We start from the raw sequence: 19,173 nt of genomic DNA, 5'->3' as shown, positions 1-19,173 counted from the left end.
TGTACTTTAATTAAGGCCACGGCAGCTTCCTTCCCATTCCTAGGCCTTTCCTGTCCCATCATCGCTGTAAGACCTCTCTGTGTTGGTGCGACGTAAGACAAATAGAAAATGAAAAAGAAATAGTTTTGTTTTTCTTGTTGCATGTTCAGAAGTTGGCACAGTATAATGTAAGAGATGATTAAAATGTGGCTCTATGTGGCAATTGTTTTCAGTTGGAAGTACTATATTTATTTGCATATATTATACTTTTGAGGAATTTTGAGTTTATGTTGTATTTGTAATATCTGCCAGGAAGTGGAGTAGCATTATTGCAGAATATTTATATGACATAAAGAAAGATCATGTCATGTAGGCTCTAATAGGCAGCTCAAACAATGGAAAACATAATGACCGCTTTCTCCTCACAGGGGACAAATTACGGTATATCTCAGGCTCACTGGTGTGGACTTGGTTTGTGACAGGGGAGTGACTAATTTTGGTTGTAGGCTTCTAGCAGGTGGAAAGAAAGCTGACAAATCTCCAAATAAACCACCCACTAACAGTGGGCATGTACTCGTCAAGATTGGACAGTAGAACATGAAACTCATTGTGAAGTGCAGCGACATAGGGTCGAGGCAAGTCGCACAAACAAGGAAATGCAGGCCTTTCAGACGAGGAACACGTTCTCGTACACAAAATCACACAAAATAATGTCTCATGTCCTAAAGTTGCATACAACAGAAGAAATATGAAGGACGTCGTCTAACATTCGCTCGCATAAAAGAAACAAGACCGCGCTGGTCACAAATCAGAGCACTTGTGCTCAAAGTAAACATGAATAATAAAGTGGCCAACTCTGTAATAAACTATGAAATTGCCACATTGACAATCGATCATGTCTGAACATCGGAAAGTTACTGAAATATATCAATCCATCATCACGAGAAACTCATATTGATGATAATAATAATAATAATAATAATAATAATAATAATAATATTAATAATAATAATAATATAATAATAAATTTTACAGAAATTTTATTCTAATATTTGGAACTCCAAATACGAAACAGCGTTCGTGGAACTCGTGAACTAATTACTAATTTACCACCTGGATATACAAAATAGTCGTGAAGATGATGCTAACAACTTCATGAATCCACTCTCCACCGTCTTACACACCCTCATTCACACATCATGCAATAAATCCCAGAAAACGTGACGGCATGTTTCCGTACACTTTGAGCACCCATTAATAATACATTAACCTAGTCCTTCCTGACTTTAATTTGAATCCTTATTTACAATTACATTTAAGCCCCGAGACCTACACTGCGTTTCAAACATCAAAGCAAACAATCAAATATTATATCAGGCTAAAATAAGAAACTGACTCGTAAAGAAATGATGCTACCACTCAGCTAAATAAATCAGAATAAAATGTAAGAAAGCAAGCTGTGACCTCATGCAAATGGTCCACATTTATGCTACAATTTATATTTACATTATCAAGCTTCCTATCATTTACTTTAAATAGGACGTAGTCCTTCCAAACAGAGCTACATCTACAGAAATTAAATATCAAACTATCCTATCCCCTTTTGCGACATTATAAACGTTCACTTTCACGCAATTACATTAAAACTCTGTACTCATCTGTTATGTTGACTTATGGCCACTCGTCTTCAGGGGATAGCCGACCCCATCTTGTTTTTAGCCCGCCATATCGATGATGATGCTGCCTTCAGAAAAGACTTGGATCAGTCCTTTTGTCTCCATCGAGGGGTAGAAAGGTGATGTCATATTTTCCGTTGCTGCTTCTGGATGTCGTCTAAAACATCCCCTCGTTCACGATGTAGAAACTAAGTCAAGATCAACCGGCCGGTTACTAGAATACTACAGTCGGGGTAAATTCCACCGACCATGAAACCAGTTACCATTCAGTCGCGGAACCGCTTCTCTCATCTACACCCGTAACTAGGTCAAATATTTCCCGTTTGTAAAAGGCTGGACTGGAAATTGTAAAGTTTATGCCCTCAGAAAACGATTTACACAGGCAGGCTACTATGCGTTTTGAAATGATTAAATGGAACTGTTCTCTCCCTTTGGTAATCGTAAGTTAAATGCCATTCTCCCAGTATTAGAAAACTTGAGTATATCAAATGCAGACTGAGCGTCTTCCAACAAAATCTTACGAGTCCCCACACGATCACTTGCGTAAATAAAAAACTTCCTCTTACGATGTTACCTGCACAGAATCTTGCCGAATAATAGAGTAACTAACTTATGCGGTCATGGTTTTTATTAACTCGTCCTCGAAGACGCCGTCGAATCCTCGATTGGGGCCACATCTCCCCTAGACCAATGCCTTGCCATATCGACAGTGGCTCTTTTGTTGCATTGGCTCAACGCATCGCGTACCTGACACTTACTTCAAACATTTCTTATAAGCAACCCTAACCTCTCATCCGGGCATCCGAAATGTTGTTTGTTGGAGTTCTATTGTTCCCTTGTTCGGCTTTGTGTGCATCATGTCAAAATTCCACCTTCCAAACTTAGCTGGTGAGCAAACAAACCAGAGTTCCACGCTCCCTGCCGAAATTGCAACATGTGCTGTTGAATGTAGATCTTTCCTGCCAGTTACTAGTACTTAATAAAATGAAATATTCTCTGTACATTCGAATAAATGAGTGATTAATGAAATGAGCACTTCTATAAGGGCTCAGTACAAGACTGTTTTTATTCTTATTTCTCAGAGGACATCAATCAGTGAGGATGACGATGTCAAGACTGAGGAGCTCTTTATACCAGACACCGTAACAACAGTGGAACAGGAAGGCGTAAGTATGGTATTCTTGTGTTTAATCTTAGTAGAATGGGAGTTGACTGTGTTTATAGGAAAGCTGAAAAATAAATGAACAGGCTTAGCATTACTTTAAAAAGTTGTTATCTTGCCTATCAGATTCTCTAAACTGTTGGTCATTAGCTTTTGGCTCTTCTGATTATTCTTTGGGTTTTACTCTTTTGTATTTTTACTTTTACAAAGGGTCCAATGTGAGCAAAGAATGTGCCATTTAAATGAGTGAAGATGAACTTTTCTGGGTGTTGCTGACAAAAAAATTTAAGCACCTAGAAGAGTGGAGGATATGAAATGAAACTTCATGTGTTGAGAAGTTATGCAGTTTTATTTCAGTGATTACAAAAAAACAAGTGAAATGTACAACAAAGTTGGCAGTACGAGCACACTGCTGGTTCTTTTTCAGTAGGATGTTGCAGCCTTTTCAGCCTGGATGCATGCAGTGATTTGGTTAGGAAGGATGTCATACAAGTGTTTTATCCTCTCCTGAGGCAAGTGGACCCCCAACATTTGCAACTGGATATCCTGGATTTTGGCACTGGGACAGAGCTGACACATATTCTATAGGGAACAGATTGGATATCTAGGTGTACAAGGGAGTACCTCAAGGTCATGCAGGCAGTTCGTGGATACGCGCTGTGTCCTGTTAAGAGATGGTCTCACGAGAGGTAACACATGAGAGCACAAGATGGCTGTGATATACGTTGAGCTGTCAGTCTTCCTGAATCACTGTCAGAGGTGAGTTGAAGGCAGATCTGACTGAGCTCCACACCATGACATCAGGAGTTAACATCAGTATATCTCTCCAAAACATTGACAGAATGTGCCTCTCGCCTTGGCGCCACCGTACTCGTTGATGATTGTCATGTAGGAAGATTCATCACTGAAAGTGATGCCACATTGTTAGTCAACAGTCTATGTATTATGGTGTTAATGGCGGCCTACACATGGGGTGGTGGTTCAGTAGTCCAGCAGCTGCTAGCCTCCAACCAATAGCGTGGGATGACATGGGCTGTTGTTTGAGTCGTTTATTTTCACCTGCATGGCAGGCACAGATGTAGAGGAATTACGATGTGCTTGGTGCAAAATACGGCGTGTCAGACTTGGTCGGCCGGAACCTTGATGACCCGTGTGGTTTCCCTCACATTCCCACTCAGTCCACTGTGACAGCTGAATGCCCCATGGCATCCTCTGTGTTCCTTCACAGTGCTCACTAACACTGCACATTGTAAAAGAAAAAGAGCTTTTCAGTCTGTTGAAACACTAATTATAATGTGCAGTACTTGCACACCTTTTACAGGTAAAGTGTCAGGTTCTTTCTTTCTTTATTCGAATCAGAAGTACAACAGAATAATACTACGTTTAAAAGAAACAAAACCGGGCGAGTTGGCTGTGCGCGTAGAGGCGCGCAGCTGTGAGCTTGAATCCGGGAGATAGTAGGTTCGAATCCCACTATCGGCAGCCCTGAAGATGGTTTTCCATGGTTTCCCATTTTCACACCAGGCAAATGCTGGGGCTGTACCTTAATTACGGCCACGGCTGCTTCCTTCCAACTCCTAGGCCTTTCCTATCCCATCGTCGCCATAAGACCTATCTGTGTCGGTGCGACGTAAAGCCCCTAGCAAAAAAAAAAAAAAACGAACTATATACATAGATATATACAAGTAAAAGGTCTTCAACAATATATGTCATACAGATCTCACACCGATTCGGCCCAAAATTTGGCCACTTCAAGGGCATTTGGATTGGCCAGCACCAAGTCTTCCCTTGTGCAGTTTGATGGTTATTCAGTCTGCCAAAACTAATTTATAAACTACCTGGGAAACTGGAACAGTCTTATACTTGAAACAGAAACAACATTGTTTCAGTTAAAAAATGAACTGTGTGGAACTGAAAAGTGATGGCTTCAGACGTTACATATTAACCCTTCTGAGCAAAAACATTTAAAAATCTAGTGTTCTCTGGATGTGGGTGGAGCTTTGAGTGGGTCTTTGAAGTCTAGCATACCATACATACATACATACATACATACGTACATAAATATCGCACATCGTTCCATCTAAACGATGGGTCAGTGAATGAAGCCCCTCCACCAACTTCTGTCTTTGTAGCTTTCTCCTTCATCAATGTTGTCCCAGTCCCCTCCTCGTTGCTGAATGTCTTTTTTCACCATGTCTGTATATCGCATTCTTGGCCGCCCTGTTGGTCTTGGATATTTTAACTGCAGATCATATAGTTTTCTGGATATGCGATCAGGATCCATCCTTCGCATGTGACCATACCATTTGAGTCTACGCAGCCTGCATTCTGCCAACCTGACCTATGTCCCTGATGTTCTCATTACGAATTTTATCTCGTCTTGTTTTGCCAACCATCGCTCGCACAAATCTCATTTCAGCTGCCTGAATCCTTGCTTCATCCTTTTTCCTCATGGTCCAGGTCTCACTCCCATATGTCAAAATTGGCATGTAATAAGTCGGATAAATTGCTCGCTTGCATTTCAATGGTACTTTTGGGTTCCATATTAGGTCTCAGACAACTCTATAGAATGTTCCTCCAGCTTGAATCCTGCTGGTAAGTTCCTCTTCAGTGGAGCCTGTTGCTGATATCATGCTTCCTAGATATTTGAATTTGTTGGACATCTTGAGTTGTTCACCTTTTTTTCCTGACTGAACCTTAGGTCGTACCCTCTAGCTGTTACTGTCCATTGCACTGATCAGTTCCTGAAGTTCCTTCTTGGAATCTCCCCATATACAGATGTCATCAGCAAATAGCATAACTTTCATTTTGTTGTCACCAACGTTTAGGCATACTTGTTGTTGAATCTCATTCATCACAGTAATGAAGAGAAGAGGTGACAGAACTCCACCTTGTCTTAGGCCCGAAGAGGATGGTTGCCTAGTTGTACTTCCTCTTAAAACAATAATCACCACCACCACCACCACCACCACCACCACCACCATCTTAGGCCCGTAGTTATTCTAAAGGGTTCCGTCATTCCTGATGGTGTTTTGACGTGACTACTGATGTGTTCATATAAATTCTCAATTTGTTTTATTATGTCATTATTGAACCCACTGTTTCTCAGCACTTCCCAGACTTTGTCCCTGCTTACAGCATCAGAGGCATTTTTGATATCCAGGAAGGCCAGCCAAAGGACCTTATTATGTTCATAATACATCTCCATTAGCTGACATAGTCCAAATATTAGATCAACTATTGATCTGCCTTTCTGGAATCCGTATTGTTCCTCTGATAACTTTAACTGTTTCATTTTATGTAATTTTGTAATTTCATATATTTTATCTAATTTGCAATCTGTAATCTATATTGTGCTGCTGACACAAACAAATAACTTTAATTCTATCAGTGGTCTTATTTTCCTTTCTAAAATCCTTTCATACAGCTTTTCCACTTGGGAAGTTAATGTAATTCCCCTGTAATTGGAACATTTCTTCCTGTCACCTTTCTTAAAGAGTGGAATGGTGATACCTTTTTTCCAATCTGCTGGTATCTACCCATCCTTCCATATCTTGTGAGAAAGTATATACATCCACTGCTTTCCTGCATTACCTGTAGACCTGATCATTTCACCACACACTTCATCAATGCCAGGAGATTTTCCTGTTTTGATGTATTTCCATGTGTATTCTATATCATTCCATGTCAGATCTGTTATAGTGCCTTCCATCATTTGTGATATCATTCACATTTAACAGCTTATCAAAATAATTCTTCCATTCTTCTTTGATCTCTCTGTCATATGTAATGAGATACCCACTATCACTAGTCAGATAATTAGTCTGTTCTTTGTCCCTCCTCGTATTCTTTATCATTCCATACAACATTTTTCAGTTGCCATCTAAATCTTCATTTAGTTTATCACTCCATTCATTCAACCATTCTTCTCTGACAACCTGCTTAGATTCTTTTTTCGCCAACTTTGTCCTTATCTGTTCGACCCTTGAAATATTTTCTGTAGGCATTGTTCTTTTTAAGGACTGTGTCTCTTGTTTTATCATTCCACCATGGTGTCTCTTTCCATTTCTTTTTGCCATTTGTTCTTCCACATGTCTCCTCTGTTGTCTTGACCAAGCTTTACTTGAAATTTTTCCGTTCTCCTTCAACTGTTCCAGTGTCTGTTTTTGGTATTCGCTGCTGGATTTTTTCTTGGTATTCTGTGCCCTTCTCTTTACCCTTCAATTTCCATACCTGTAATTTCTTGTCCTGGATGGTTCTTATTTCCTTCAACTTTTTACACTTGAAACAACTAAGAAGGAGCCTATGATCACACTTGAGATCACTTTCACATCCAGTAGCATTTCTTGTATATGTTTATCTACCATAATATAATCAATGAAGGACTCCTGTTGCCCATTCCATCCATATCTGGCAATTTTGTGACTTTTCTGTTTGTGATACCAGGTATTACCAATAACTCAGTTATTTCTCAGACAGAAATCTAGGAGTTAGCTTCTCTCAGTGTTCCTTCGTCCCCATCCACGTGTGCTCATGATGCTCTCACAACCTTGCCTATCAGACCCTACTTGGGCATTCATGTCACCAATAACAATGGTTCCTTCAACTCTAACTTGCTCTTCCAAGGACTCTTCAAATAGGTCTTTCTCTGAACTATCACAACCTACTTGCAGGGCATAGCACTGAATGATACTAATGTTCTGGGTAGGGTTTAATTTTAGATTGACTTGGATAATCCTGTCAGATTTGAAGTTTATGTCTATTACATGCTGTTTCATTGAATGGTCCCATAACACTCACTACATTCTTAGCTGAACTACCTCCCGACCAGTATAGATGGTAACCTTCTGTGAGTTCTTTTGACCGTTGTCCCTTCCACTTGGTTTCATTCAGTCCTAGTACATCCTCATTTTCATCAAATCAACACACTCTTCTATTTTCCCTGTCAAAGTAATGATATTCAGAGTTGCTACTATGATTGTGGTTGTTGTCTTGTAGATTTTAATTTTCTTGATGGAGCATCAAGCGTTGAGCTGTCATTAATATCAATACCAGGAGAACTTGCATCCTTATTGGGTTTGTTTAACACTCTGAGGCTTCTTTTGGTTTTGAAAGCAATTAACATTTCTCTTTTCCACTGATGTTTCAGAGGATTTTCTGTCAGGGATTGTCTCCCTTAGCCTTTGGCAGTCCCCTGCCTCACTGCAAGACAACAGCGGATGAGTTTATGTGTTGTTTCCTACACAAAGGTCTCGTCTAACTTTCTAAGGGAAAACTCCTCCACCCGTAGCTGATGGTTTCCCCTAGTTTGTCGGGTTTGGTATTGGCCGCCCAACTCTCGGCCAGACAGGTAGTACCGTCTACTGTTGCATATGGTAGCAGAGTCTTTCCTGACCTGACCTGACTGGACATGATACCATACCATATTCCAACCAATTTTGGTTTTATTGGAAATAGCTTTTTGGTTCACCATATACAGGGTGTTAGGTGTATACGTGCAGATATTTATTGTAGCAATAGAGAACGATGTGACGAACCACTATATATCAAACTTTTAGTAATCCTCGGAAGTTATTTTCGAGAGCAAAGGGGTACGATGTTTTTAGAATAGGTAGTATGCCTTGTTCTTGTGAATGAATAGCTTTCCTTTGATAACAGGCAAGTCACGCGCCATCCCTGCCAAACTGGTTTCTGTTCTGTTTATGTTTAAGAGCAAATCTACTACTGTGACAGCTGAGCGCTCCCTATTCAATGCCACGAGATGTTACGTAATATACTTGCCAAACTGGTTTTATGTTTACGAGTAACTGACCTACGGTAACAGCTGAAGGCTACCAGTCTACAACATGTTACGTTACATTATCGCCAGACTGGTTTGTTGTTGTTAGTATTTAGTTTTCGTCTTAGGGGTTTCAGACAACACTAGTTATCGGTTTCGGACCCTGGAGATGTATTGAATTCTCAGCGTTAATACTGGTTCATTTGCTGTTACGTCCTTTAGGGGATAGGGATATCTGTGGTCGTCAGCCCTGTGATCTAGTGAGTATGGAAATGACCTGAAAACCTGTGTCGGTGCGCGACCTGTACGAGCGTGTGATATAATTATTGGTTGGGATACGCACGCCGGGACGTGAAATGCGGTACGATCCCCGTTGTGCATTGCGTAAAGGTAGAAGAACGAACAAATGCATGGCATAGGATATCCATATGAGTAGAATCAGAATTGAATTATCGAAGCACATCGAACGTTTTGTTTCAAACGAAAAATGGACATATTATACAACTAAGTAAATTAAACGTACCTACATTTCGTGCTTCCTGCCTGGTTGAGTGGCTAAAACGGTTGAGGTGCCAGCCTTTTGACTCCAACTTCGCATGTTCGAACCTGGCCCCGTGCAGTGGTATTTGAAGGTGCTCAAATACGTCAGCCTCGTGTCGGTATATTTACTGGTACACCGAGCTCGATAGCTGCAGTCGCTTAAGTGCTACCAGTATCCAGTATTCGGGAGATAGTGGGTTCGTACCCCACTGTCGGTAGCCCTGAAGATAGTTTTCCGTGGTTTCCCATTTTCACACGAGGCAAATGCTGGGGCTGTACCTTAATTAAGGCTATGGTTGCTTCCTTCCCACTCCTAACCCTTACCTGCCCCGTCATCGCTATAATACCTATCTGTGTCGGTGCGACGTAAAGCAACTTGTCATTCGAGCCAAGACACCACTGTGGTTCAGAATATCCTCTGGTGCTTAAACATACGTTCACGGAGGTCATCCGAAGTGGTTACCTCAGTTCGGTATACTTTGTTTCTCATGTCCCCCCAGGCATAACAATCCACTGGAATAAGGGCTGGCCAATTGATAGTTCCACATCGTCCTGTCTACCGTTGAGGAAATGTCTGCACCATCGTGTAAAATCCACGTGGTTCGGCGTAGTCGAAGCGACACGTCCTCTGAAAGCTCCAGTAACGTACTGTATCTACTGTACAGGAGCAAGATAACATTAATAAAAAGATGTAACCGACCTCCAACTACACCCATCCTGATATTAATTAGAACCGGTGCTGGAAACTGCCTTGTCCTATTGAATGGGGATATTCCACAGCTCATGAGTGGAATATAGTGGGTTCCAACCCCTCTGTCGGCAGCCCTAAAGGTGGTTTACCGTGGTTTTCCATGTTCACACCAGGCAAATGCTGGGGCTGTAACGTCATGAATGCCACGATCACTTCCTTTCCGATACTAGCCCTTTCCCGTCCCATCGTCACCATAAGGAAAGCTACACCGATCAAATTTATGCAAGTAAGGTGATTGGTACCGGTCTGAGTGTCTGAGACCGTTGAGGTCCTTATCTTCCGACCTCCAACTTGGCAGGTTCAATCTTGGCTCAGTCTGATGATATTTGATGGGGCACACATACGTCAGTCTCGTGTCGTAGAAATACTGGCACGTAAATGAACTCCTGCGATATGAAATTTCGTCACCTCAGCGTCTCAGAAAACGGTATAAATAGTATGTGGGACGTAAAGCAAAATAACGCTAATAAAAAGACGATTGGTCAAAGAGACAGACTTCCCACTGCATCCATCCAGATATTAATTGAGAGCCGGTGCTAGAGGTTGCCTTGGTATACTAAATATTAAACACTCCTTCTATAAAAATTGCCTCCTGTGTCACTAATACACTTGACAGAAATTCTGGATTGAGTGCTTGATCAATTAACCAGCGGCAGAAATCCAATCTTAAATCATCACCGAGCTTGATAGTAGCAGTCGCTAAAGTTCGAACAGTATCCAATATTCGGGATGTACTGGCTTCGAATCCCTCTGTCGGCAGCTTTAAAGATGATTTTCCGTGGTTTTTCATGTTCACACCAGGCAAATGCTGGGCTGTACCTTAATTAAGACCACGGTTGCTTCCTTCCCGATCCTAGTCCTTAGTTATATCTGTCGCCATAAAACCTATCTGTGTCGGTGCGACGCACCGATACAGATAGGTCTTATAGGACGATGGGATAGCAAAGGCCTAGGAGTTGGAAGGAGGCGGCCGTGGCCTTAATTAAGTTACAGCCCTAGCATTGGCCTGGTGTGAACATGAAAAACCACGGAAAACCATCTTCTGGGCTGCCGACAGTGGGATTCGAACCCATCATCTCCGGGATGCAAGCTCTCAGCCATGCTTCTCTAACCGGCACGGCCAACTCGCACGGTAATAATAATAATAATAATAATAATAATAATAATAATAATAATAATAATAATATTTTTTGCTGCCGGGCAGAGTGGCTCAGACGGTTGAGGCGCTGGCCTTCTGACCCCAACTTGGCAGGCTCGATCTTGGCTCAGTCCGATGGTATTCGAAGATGCTCAAATAAGTCAGCCTCGTGTCGGTAGATTTACTGGCGCGTAAAAAGAACTCCTGCGATTCTAAATTACAGCACCTCAGCGCCTCCAGAAACAGTAAGAGTAGTTAGTGGGACGTAAAGCAAATAACATTACCGGTATTATTATTATCAGGTCATTAGGAGCTGAAAGGCAGGGAAGAAAATAGTAAAATATGCGTGGTGTAGGAGGAAACAAAATGAAATGTACTTCACCCGTGCCTACATCGCTCGCAGTAGTTTACTACAGGATAGTATGCGTAAGACCAGAACCAGGTCTCTTTGCGATGAGTCAGGTGTATCTTCGTTTTGTGGTTAGCACTAGAGGACAAAGTGTGACAAACAGGTTTTGTGTATAAACATCAAACATGCACAGCAACAGACACACACACGCAATGTACCCAAACCAGTACAGTGTAGAATGAAGAACTGCCATGCTGTGTTCAAGGTCAATATCTAGCGTTTTAACAAGCACGTCTTCCGTGTGTTGTGTTCAGCTTGCGCCACGTACAAGGCAATCGCGAACTGAAACTCTAGATTTATAATTTTTGTTACCGGTACTTCAATTTTTCTGCTCGGATTTATGAGAATATCGAACTATCGAGACTCAAAAGACTACATCGATTGAGAACTGAATTCCCAACTCAATACGCTGCAGAAATGGTGTATCATCTGACATACCAATGTGAAACACGTAGCAATTGTTCAAGTGACCTCCCTGGACTACTCTGCAGGCTTCACTTCTCCGTACCCGGCGAGTTGGCCATGCGGTTAGGAGCGCACAGCTGTGAGCTCGCATCCGGGAGATTGGGGCTTCGAACCCCAATGTCGGCAGCCCTGAAGATGGTTTTCCGTGGTTTCCCAAGTTCACACCAGGCATTGCGGGGGTTGAACCTTCTTTAAGGCCACGACCACTTTCTTACCATTCCTAGGCCTTTCTTGTCCGATTGTCGCCATAAGACCTCTCTGTGTTGGTGGGACGTAAAGCAACTAACAAAAGAAAATCACTTCTCCGAATCCAGTCTTCCGTAATATCCATTGGAGATCTGGCGGGCCATTTGATGGGTCCATGTAGTTCTATTCGCCATAGACCAAAGGACTGATCCAAATGATCACGCAGTAAGCGGCTTATATCAGGTGGTGGACCATCGTGTAAAAACCACATGTTTCGGCGTAGTCGAAACGGAGCGTCCTCTGAAAGCTCTAATAACGTACCTATGAGGAACTCCAGGTAAGATACCCCTATGAACTGTGCAGGTAAGATGATGATAATAATGTCATTGGCTTTACGTCCCACTAACTACTTTTCACGATTTTCGGAGACGCGGATTTGCAGGAATTTAGTACCATAGGAGTTCTTCACGTACCAGTAAATCTACTGACACAAGGCTAACGTATTTGAGCACCTTGTCAAGACTGGACTCAGAAGGCCAGTGCCTCAACCGTCTGAGCCACTCAGCCCGGCAAGATGATTGGTGCAGCACTGCGTAAAGTGCTGGCCTTCTGAACCCAACTTGGGAGGCTTGGTCTTGGCTCAGTCCGGTGGTATTTGAAGGTGCTCAAATACGTCAGTCTCGTGTCTGTAGATTTATTTGCATTAAAAGATACTGCGATAAAAAAAATTCTGGCATTTCAGCGTCTCCGAAAACCGTGAAAATTAGTTAGTGGAACGTAAAGATATTATTATTATTATTATTATTATTATTATTATTATTAGTAGTAGTAGTAGTAGTAGTAGTAGTAGTAGTAGTAATATTATTTTTACGGAAGCTCTAATTAAACGGGTCCATTACAGTCATCATTTTACCTATCGGTACTTGCTGTTCAGTAATAAGCCTTCCGTCCGCCTCTGTGGTGCAGTGGTTAGTGTGATTAGCTGCCACCCCCGAAGCTCGGGTTCGATTTCCAGCTCTGACAAGAAATTTGAAAAGTGGTACGAGGGCTGGAACGGGGTCCACTTAGCCCCGGGAGGTGAAATGAGTAGAGGTGGTCCGATTCCCACCTCAGCCATCCTGAAAGTTGTTTCCCGTAGTTCCCCCCTTCTCCAGGCAAATGCCGGGATGGTACCTAACTAACACGGCCGCTTCCTTCCCTCTTCCTTGTCTATCCTTTCCAATCTTCCCATACCCCCGCAAGGCCCCTGTTCAGCATAGCAGGTGAGGCCGCCTGGGTGAGGTACTGGTCATTCTCCCCAGTTGTATCCCCGATCCAATGTCTCACGCTCCAGGACACTACCCTTGAGGCGGTAGAGGTGGGATCCCTTGCTGAGTCCCATGAAAAACCAACCCTGGAGGGTAAACAGATTAGGAAAAAGAAGAATAAGCCTTCTATTAGAAATGCCCGGCGGCAATTCCACAGTAGGTCTTTTTCCTTCGAGCAATGTTCACGATGGATGCAACTACGGTTTTTGAAATTTGTCTCATTAATAACAATTTCACTGAATACTTATAGCCTTTTCTTTCAGTGTCCACCGTCCTTTCAATGACCTAAAAAGTTTATGAATATGCATCGACAACCCGCATTGTCTATTGTCAGAAATTCATCGTAGACTGTCGCAATAACAGCACAGAAATGTTGCGCCCATATTTCATTTACTTATTAACCATTTCCTTTCATTTTGTCAGCTTGGATCACTGAGTAATGCCATTGACGTTTAAAAATCGCACACAAATACACAACACTTGATTCGCACGTATGTGCTTGTACGGATCTTCGACGTCACTGTAAGGATTCTGTGTACTTTTCACACAGAGTACCCTACACCGGTTTTCGAGTACAGCAAGTGACCTGGCACGTGAGTCATCCTCTTCTACTTGCCAAGCCTTTAGGGGAAGTGCACAACAACATGTGTTGGCCTGCGATAAGAAACAGGTTCAACAAGCTCTATACTCGGCTACTGTACTTCCGCTACGCGTGGACAGAATGACATCACCGGCGTATCCTGCTACGGCCGTTCAAAACACATTAGGTCCAGAAATATTTGGCTCAGTTATGGGCAAACTAATAGGACAAGGTAAAAAGTACATAGCATATATTATGAGATGTATTTTTCTTAGCCGACTAGCTTAATATCTGCACGTATACACCTAACACCCTGTATAGTGTGTTTAGTCTCATTGTTGGTGAAGTGAGAGTCAAATTTGTGTAAAATTTAGTTTGTATACTATCCCCAAAATGCTGCCATGCCAGTTGCAAGCCCAGGGCCTCATCTCGCAAGTGATGAGGAAGGAGGAGCAGGAGGAGTATAAAACTCGTTAAAAAACCAGGGTCCATCTGGCTCTGGATGGTAGCACCCTGTTATAGGGCCCCTACCTAGGGTTACAGGTGAAGAGGACCAACGGCTTGAAGGATGGATGAGGATAAGTCCCAACAGCTGGAAGACAGAGGAGTCTCTCTTCCTGGTAGTGGAAGCAGCGCGATCAATATCAGCACAGTGCAGGACTAAAGGTGTCTACTGCACTGTTGCTGAAAATTCACCGGCATGGTCAGGAAGACTTGAATGGCAGTAAAACTGCGATGTGGAAGGCAACGGAAAACCACCGCATTATTTTTCCTAGTATAGCAACCATGGATAGTACGAATTGTAACTTAGATACTACTGATCATGGTACTCTGACATCAAGATCTGGCAGGGGAGTAACTGAGGTATTCCAGGTTGGCAGCAAGCGAAAATCTCAGAAGTTTGGAGAACGGATTAAAATAGGGACATGGAATACAAGAACAATGCTAAGAACAGGAGGACTAGAAGAACTCAAACGAATTAGGATGAAAACAAAATAGACATCCTAGGACTATGTGAAATTAGATGGCCTGGCAAAGGTGATTTCCACAGTGACCCATTCAGAATTATATACAGTGGAATTGGAAATGGTGGACAATATGGAGTAGCTGTAATATTAGGAAAGAACTGGGAAAACAACGTGCTAAACACATATCATGTCGATGATAGAATAATGATGGTGAAAATAGCTGACAAACCAACAGATGTGGTAATAATACAGGTATACTTCCCAACTACTGGACATGACGACGGTGAAGTTGAGGAAATGTATAATAAAATAGAAGATATATAGTTAAACTAAACAATGACAAAGATAACATAATCATAATGGGAGACTTCAATGCTGTGGTTGGCAGCAGTATTACTAGAAAAGTTGCTGGCAGATTCGGTCTAGGATGAACAAATGATAGAGGAGAATGTATGATGGACTTCTGTGAAGAACAGGATATGATCATAATGAACACTGTATTTGACGTGCCTAATAGAAGACGTTACACATGGAAGGATACCAAATTGACTACATTCTACTTATGAGAAAGTACAGAAATCAGATAACGTCATGCCGTAGCTATCCTGGCTTAGACATTGACAGGGACCATATCCCAGTATTAGCAAAATTAGGCTGAAGAAGTTAAGGAAACCAAGAGGTAAGAAATGGAATCTAGAAAAGTTAAATGATCCATTAACACAAGTAGCATTTTTGAAGAAAAGACAGACACGATCACCTGTAACAACTACAACGAAACAGATTGGGACACTGTCAAAGCTTCACTTACAACGGCAGCAGATGAAGTGCTAGGAAAAAAGACGCTTGAACCCAGGAAGAACTGGATGACTGAAGAAATACTAATCTCATTCAAAAAGGAAGTAAAGAACACTGGAGAAATACTCCAGAAGGAATGATAAAATATAAGAAACTAAAAAATTTGTTATGCAGAAGTGCCGAGAGGCAAAAGAAGGATGGATGGATGACATTTGTAAAAGCATAGAACATGATATGAAAATCGGAAATGTTGACAGAGCATACAATCAAGTAAAAAGAGTGCAATTCAAGGCTAAAATGAAATTCAGTGTAATAAAAGATAAGGAAGGAAATGTGTTAATAGAAGATGAGGAGGTAATGAAGAGATGGAAAGAGTATTTGGAGGATCTATATAATGGAGAAGAAATTGACACTGTAGATGAGTACATCATAAAACAAGAGCAGGTTTCACAAGATGAACTAGGTCCTCCCATAATGAGAAGTGAATTTGAAACAGCACTGCAACAGCTGAAAAAGAAAAAGGCCCCTGGACCAGACAAACTGCCTGCTAAACTGTGGAAAAACTGGAAAAAAGCTGAAGGATGAACTCTTCAAAATCACCAAGTACTGCACCAATTACAGAATACTAAGCCTTGTTTCACATGCAGCAAAAATATTCACATGCATATTAAAAAACAGGATGAAAATGAAAATTGAGCAGAATCTAGATGATGATCAGTTTGGGTTCAGGAAAGGAGTAGAAACAAGAGAAGCTGTTATAGCACTTGGAGAGAAGACTAGATTTTAACAGAATACATATATAGCTTTTGTAGACCTGGAAAAATTATGAAGGGTATTCATTTGGACTGGAAAAAAAGAAAAGCAATTGAATTACTAAACCTCTACATCAGTCAAAGAATAAATATCGAAAGTGTTGAAAAAGTATGCAAGTTGAGAATCAGGAAAGGAGTAAGACAGTGGTGTTCCTTATCAGCATTTCTATTTAATCTGTACATTGAAGAGGCCATAAAATTTTTTTAATCAAAAGCACCTGGCATTAAAATAATTGGAACAACTGTACACTGTATTAGATTTGCACTTGTGGCTGACAATGAGAAGAACATGCAGATCATGTTCAACTAATTAACCTATTGAGCCCTGCATATTTGTTGGATTGAAACTGCATTGGCACAGGGATTATTTTGGAGGAAATATAGTTTCGCTTCATATCGTGAGAAATTTCTTAGTTACAAGACCATTAAAGATTTAAATATACATGAACACAAAAGGCTTCCATACCACAAACTGCGGAACAAGGAATACAGTAAAACACTTAATTTTATTAGCATCACGGGACCGTAGGCCTACTCAGTCCGCCTGCTGAGCTGTAACCCAGTTTTCTCTTTGCACTTTCTCTTCGATTTCCACATCTATTTGTTATTCAGGAGCATTGCTCACACTAGTACTAATATTACTACTAATTTCACTGAAAAAATTACGTTCCTGATCATCATTACTTCCTAAATGGGGTTATATATCCGTAAATATCAGTTCTATACTGGCAGCCATCTTGTTTACAAGCGAATCTCAAAGGTAGAGATAGCCCACTTCAAACTAACATTACCAAGCACACTATCGATATTTATTACCAAAGAGCATATAACATTGCAAAGAAAGAGTCCCTACACAAATCACAAATGCAACTCACTCTGCCATCTCTTGAGGAAAAGTAGAATTACGTAGTAAAATGAGACAACGGAACAGTTCCGTGGTCCGGCGTTTGGTCCACCGAGACGAAGCACGGAACGGTTCTGTGGCTCGGGCCCAGTGAGTTAACATCCATCTTAAAAGATTTCCAAGTTAACATTAATGGAAATAAAACTAATGTTATTGTTGTAAGCAAATCTAAAATGAAGCCAGAGGCACATCTCAGATTTGGAAATATTTTAATAAAACAGGTGCACAAGTTCTGCTACTTAGGATGCACTGTGGAAATAAAAAGAAGAATTTCCCTGTGTATGAAAGCCTGTGAGGAGAAGAAGCAGCTCTTAACTGATAAATCCGTAGATCCTGAACAAAATAAATTCTTTATCGAAACGTTCATTTGGAGTGTGCTGCCATATGGCAGTGAAGGATGGACTCTCTTGAAGGAGGACGTGCAACGACTAGAGGCAGTGGAAATGTAGCTATGGAGGAAGATGACAAGAACTAGCTGGATTGAGAAGAAAACTAATGAAGCAGTGCTTAGAGAAATAAACACCCAGAGACATTTAATAACAACAATAAAAAGAAGAAAAGCGTCACTTTTTGGTCACATTCTCCGGCATAATGACTTCATAATGAACTTGTTCGAAGGCAAGGTGATGGGAAAGAAAGGCAGAGGGAAACTACGGAAGAAGATCATTGAAGAGGTAGTTGAGATGATGGGGTGCCAAGGTTATGGAGAGATGAAAAGAATCGCAGAGAGAAGAGATCAATGGTTGCAGCGACAAGATATTGATGATGATGATGATGATGACTGTTCCCAACAACATGAAGAGGACTAAGGTAACATACATATCATTTTCACTGACGAACTAATTCGCTTACCCTAGATCAAAATCAAAATAACATTCCTCGGGACTTCATATACTGCTAAGTGTAGTGGTTTTTTACTGTTGCACTCAGCTGGACAAGATCGAGTGAAAAAGAAAGTTTAAAAAGACTTTTGATTAGCCATGGAGGACAGTCAAAACGAAAAGTTATACCCTAGATGAAAAAGTAAAATTTACACAAGAAGTGGATGCTAATCCACACAAAACAAAAACTGAAATTGCTTCAGACTTAGGGATTGCTTATACCACGCTATGAGCAGTCATCAGGAAAAGAAACGCTATTTTGGATGATTTCTTAAAACTGGGTTCAAAATCAGCAAAGCACAGCCGTCAGCAAGAAGGAAGGTGCGTAAATTTGGAGAAAGCACTTTTCACATTGTTCCAGCAAAAGCAGGCTGCAGCTCAACCAATTAGTGGAGACATGCTGAAGGCGAAAGCGATAGATTGAACTAAAATGATGATTATCACTGCTGATTTCAAGACTTCATCAGGATGGTTGCAAGATCGTTATGAAATCACAGGGAGAATAATTTGCGGTGTCTCAAAAGCTGTGGACGACGTCACAGTGCAACACTGGAAAGACGGGGTTCTGCCGTGTATTGTAAGCAATGATCAGCTTCCAAATATGTACAATATTGTGATGATACCGGCCTATTCTACAATCTCCTTCCTAATAAAACATTAGCTGAAAAAGGTGACTCATGCCATGGAGGGAAGAAACATAAAATTCGTGTAACAGTACTTCTCGCCACCAATGTTGATGGATCTGACAAATTTCCTCCACTTGTGATAGGAAAATCGAAGAATCCAAGGTGTTTTAAGGGTGCGAAAACAAAACCTACGGAATATGAATCCAACAAAAATG

General features: G+C 41.3%; 1 protein-coding gene across 2 annotated transcripts in view; it reads left to right on the top strand.

Annotated features, from left to right (window-relative positions):
- Positions 1–19,173, top strand: part of LOC136881916 (zinc finger protein 32) — a 205,697-nt gene that overhangs the window by 28,090 nt on the left and 158,434 nt on the right. For both annotated transcript variants that reach the window (XM_068229392.1, XM_067154362.2), the window contains exon 4: positions 2,738–2,821. In XM_068229392.1, coding sequence (XP_068085493.1) covers positions 2,738–2,821 — 84 coding nt within the window. The remainder of the gene's footprint in view (positions 1–2,737; positions 2,822–19,173) is intronic.

The sequence above is a fragment of the Anabrus simplex genome, chromosome 10 (assembly GCF_040414725.1).
Source record: "Anabrus simplex isolate iqAnaSimp1 chromosome 10, ASM4041472v1, whole genome shotgun sequence".
Taxonomy (NCBI): domain Eukaryota; kingdom Metazoa; phylum Arthropoda; class Insecta; order Orthoptera; family Tettigoniidae; genus Anabrus; species Anabrus simplex.
The sequence above is the reverse complement of the archived record's forward strand: the minus strand, read 5'-3'. Positions and strand labels throughout refer to the sequence as shown.